Source organism: Oxyura jamaicensis (assembly GCF_011077185.1).
Source record: "Oxyura jamaicensis isolate SHBP4307 breed ruddy duck chromosome 14 unlocalized genomic scaffold, BPBGC_Ojam_1.0 oxy14_random_OJ72352, whole genome shotgun sequence".
Lineage (NCBI taxonomy): Eukaryota > Metazoa > Chordata > Aves > Anseriformes > Anatidae > Oxyura > Oxyura jamaicensis.
The window spans coordinates 1-4,089 of NW_023304378.1; the positions used below are offsets into that span (position 1 = coordinate 1).

Here is a 4,089-nt window from a genome sequence, read left to right on the forward strand (position 1 = left end):
CCCCCCCCCCTCCAAACTCACGCCAGGAAATCCTTCACTTCTTCCACCGTGATGTCCCCGGTGGTGTCCAGCGGGTTCTCCATGCTGCTGTTGGGCGAGTCGACGGCGCCGGGCGAGAAGGAGGCCTGGTGCTCCTCGGGGGACCCTGGGGAGCCGCGGGGAGGGTTGGAGACGCCTGGCCCCAAAATATGAACCCCCCTCCCCCCCCAAATACACACACCCCATCCCTTCGTCACTCACTGTCGCTGTCGGAGGGGGAATGGTTGGCCTCGGGGCTGTGCGGGACGTGGGTGCCGTTGGCTTGCGGCAGCTTCGGCGTCGCCGTCGAGTTGCTGGAAGGAAACACGGGGAGAGGTTGGTGCTGGCGGCACGACACGGGAACAAACGGCACGGGGGGGGGCACACAAGAAGCCCCCGGGGCCGCAGCGAGCCCCCGGCACAGCCCACCTGAGGCAGGAGGTGTCCTGCAGCCGGGAGACCTCCAGGCAGCACAGCGGCTCCGTCACGTTCCTGGCGCTCAGCGAGAAGCGCTCGAACTCGGAGGGCGAAATCAGGTAGAAACCTGCAGGGCAGGGGGGGGACGGGGAGCATCAGGGACACCCCCCCCCCCCCCCGGGGGGAAGACAGAGGTGGGGACGACGGGGAGCTGGCCCCTCACCTTGGCCGTGCTTGGTGAAGACGCAGGAGGCGATGCCGCTGATGTCCTCCTTGCGGATGCAGCCGTAGTGCACCTGGGGCCGCAGGCTGGGCACGGTGAAGATGTGGATGTCGCCCAGGTTGGTGAGGCAGGCCAGGCAGTTCTCCACCCGCTCCTCGGGGCCGGCGCTCGCCAGGCTCACCAGGGCCACCTTCCGCACCCGGCAGCCCTCGTGCGCCGTCAGCTTGAACTTGGTCTTGGCGCTCACTTTGGGCAGCGTGAAGACCTGGGGAGGGCGAGAGGAGGCAGGTGCCGCAGGGACGGGAACCCCTGGGGGTGCAGGAGGTGGCGGAACGCCCTCCCCCCGCCCCAGAGCCTTCGTCAAAGGGCAGCGAGTCCCCAAGAACCAGCCCAGCCCTTGGGTCACCCCCAGCCCGGTTGTTTTTCCGAGTGCCAGCCTGGATGCGAATGCCCAGAGGGGACACGGGACGTGCCGGGGCTGACGGGTCGCACCGTGGCGCACAGCCCCAAGCTCACCTTGAACTGCTCCTCCGAGGAGATGAGCATGGAGTGGCTGCCCTGCATGTCGGGCGCCTTGGCCAGGTCCCGCGAGACCTCGTAGGGCTCGGGCAGCGGGTTCCCCCGGCCGTCCAGCACGGCGATGGCCACCACGGGCGCCCGGTGCATCAGCTGGATCTCCTTGCCCAGCACCGCCTCCACCGCCCGCTCCGAAAACTTCTCCTGCGACGGCACCTCCAGGGCGTAGGCGAACACCGAGCCCGAGTTGGTCCCTGCCCACATCGTGGGGCCGTGGTGGGCGGCTGGGGGACGGGAGGAGCAGCAGCAGGATGAGGATCCCTCTCCCTAGAGCACAGCCACTGGGGGCAGGGGGGGGGGGACACGCGCAGGGCTCTCACCGTCCCGGAGGAAGGTGTCCGCGAAGTAGAGGCACCGCACCACGCCGGAGAGCGAGTCGTCGGCCGAGCGGGGCTCGATCCGCCTCTGCACCGGCGTCATCTCCACCTCGGGGGGGCCCGCCTGCTCGGCCAGCTGCGCGTTGGCCTCCTGCACCTTGCGAGGTGGGGAGGGGGAGCGGGGGGAAGGGGGTCAGGAGCCCCCCCGCACATAGACGGGGAGGGGGACGGGGAGGCGAGGAGCCGGCCCCGCTCTGCGCCCACCTTGCTGGAGGGGCTGCCGGGGTTGAGCCTCTTCTTGCCCGACACCCTGCTCTTGCGGATGCGGCGGAAGGACTGCCGCAGGGACTTCTTCAGGGACTTGACGCGGGACAGGGGCCCCTCCATGGCCAGCGAGTCGTTGGGGTGCAGCGTACACCTGCGGCACCGCTGCTCAGCGCCCGGACCCCTCCACGGGGTCCCCGGCCCCGAGCAATCCCCCCCCCCCCCCCCCTCCCCAATATTGCTACCTGGCCAGCACCGGGTTGCGCCGGTGGTAGTCGAAGAGCCCGAAGCCGTGGCTGGTGCCGAAAGCCACCAGGTTCCACTCGGAGTGCAGGGTGACGGCGGTGACGGCGGCGGGGGGCACGCACTGCACCAGGACGCTGGGTTGGAAGCCGGGGGCGAAGGCGAGGGGGCCGTTGCGGGGCGCCAGGCGGTCGTGGCCCTTCCAGGTGAAGCCCTCGCGGTCCTGCAGCAGGTCCACCGTGGCCACGCTGACGGCGTGCTCCGACTTCTCGTCGCTCAGCTCCATCACCAGCACCTGCGGGGAGGGGACAAGCGGACGGTGGGGGACACGGAACTCCCACGGGCAGGGTCCCCATCCAGGGCCCACGAGAACGGGCACAGGGGGGCTGCGGGGTGTGGGACACCCCATACCCAGTCACTTTGTCCCCCCCCGAGCCCCTACCTGGCCGGCCGTGCCAGCCACCACCATCTTGGCCGTGTATTTGCACAGAGCGATCTTCTGGACGCCCAGGCGGGGGTCGTCGCTGTAGGGATCAAAGCAGCCCACCTGCGGGGAGAGGGGCCGGGGGTGTCACGCAGCCATGGGGCAGCCACCAGCACCGGGCACCGTGCCCGGGCCGGCTCCGTCCCCACGCGTCCCCGGTGCCCTGGGATCCCCCCCACAGTGCCAGGGCAGTCCCGCGGGACGGGGCGTGCAGAACAAGCGTCCCTTGTGTCCCCGAGGCAGCAGCTGTGCCCCGAGCGAGGGGCCACGTCCCCACGGCGCAGCTGGGACGCACCCGCGGGTGCATCTCCCCCCAAGGCAGGGGGGAGCCAGGGACCACAGCATCTCCCCCCCCCCCAGTGTCCCCCCGAGACGTCACCTTGCGGAACGGCGGCCACTCCTCCTCGCCCGCCTGGTTGAGGCTGTCGTTGTGCTCGCAGTCGGTCTGGAAGATGCCGGCGGTGCCCAGCTTGTAGAGAGGCTTCAGGGACACCCCCGAAGCATCCCAGAACCGCACCGTGCCGTCCTCGTGCCTGCCAGGGCCGGGGGGGGGGCTCCCGTTAGCGCGGTGCTAACGAGAGCCGGGCTAACAAGAGCCGCCTGTGCGCTGGTGGCCTCCGTGCCAGGAGGGGTGAGGGGACAACGCGGCGGGTGACGTGCTGCTGCTTGGCCACCGAGCTACACAGCGGGGATTGTCAGCCCAGCCAGCACCAGCAGCTGCCCCCCCGGCTCCCTTGCAAGCCCCATGCACCCCCTTTGGCTTCAGCTCCTGGTGGAGCTCCCCCCGCGCCATCACCGCGTCCCGCTCCCAGCACGGGAAGGGGCTGGGGACGTCCCCTCCCTCCTGGCACTTAGGAACCCCCCCCCCCGGTGCCCCCTGCATGCCACGCACGGAGCTCCACAGCGGTCATCGCAGGCGCTCACCCGGTGAGGAGCAGACCTCGCTGCGTGGGCTCCTGGGCCAGGTTCTTCCCCCCGTTGATGGGCCAAGCCTGGGGGGGACATCAGCAAGCGTCACAGCTCCGTGCGCCCACCCCGGGGGCTTCCCCTCCGTCCCCAGCACTCACCGCAGAGGAGAGGCGCGGGCTCTGCTGCTCCCCGGCGCTGACGATCCTCTCCCAGAGCTTGAGGGGCACGTTGGAGATGTGGTAGGAGCAGGTGATGGCGGAGGAGTGGAGGGGCGCCAGGTACGGGGCGGGGATGGTGGGCCAGCCCGGCGTCTGCAGGTCGATCACCACCAGCTCCTCCTCCACCAGCACCACCAGGGCACGGGGGTTCTCGAAGCCTTGGGGGAGGGAGGGAAAAAAAAAAAAGAGACTGATGCTGCGAGGGGAGACCCCCAGGCCGAGGACCCCGGGGCCGGCGGGACCTACCTCCCTCGGGCACCTCGGGGTTCTGCACGGTGAAGAAGTCGATGACGCGGGAGGTGAAGTCCAGCGTGGCGAGGGTCTGGCCCTGCAGCACGCTGACGCAGTGCCGGTCGCCGTAGCTGGCCCGCGGCATGCCGCCGTTGAAGATGATGAAGGGGTTGCTGCGGGGGGGGGGGG

General features: G+C 70.3%; 1 protein-coding gene across 1 annotated transcript; it reads right to left on the reverse strand.

Moving 5' to 3' along the window:
• Positions 1–6: 6 nt before the first annotated feature.
• LLGL1 (LLGL scribble cell polarity complex component 1) lies at positions 7–4,079 on the reverse strand. Its single transcript, XM_035312478.1, has 13 exons — positions 3,916–4,079; positions 3,610–3,827; positions 3,467–3,534; positions 2,922–3,075; positions 2,501–2,605; positions 2,061–2,353; positions 1,816–1,969; positions 1,555–1,708; positions 1,175–1,458; positions 659–923; positions 448–562; positions 241–332; positions 7–145 (listed from the first exon to the last, which is right to left on the reverse strand). Exons 1-13 carry the CDS (start codon positions 4,043–4,045, stop codon positions 18–20), a joined length of 2,160 nt encoding a protein of 719 aa, XP_035168369.1. The 5' UTR covers positions 4,046–4,079; the 3' UTR covers positions 7–17.
• Positions 4,080–4,089: the final 10 nt, after the last annotated feature.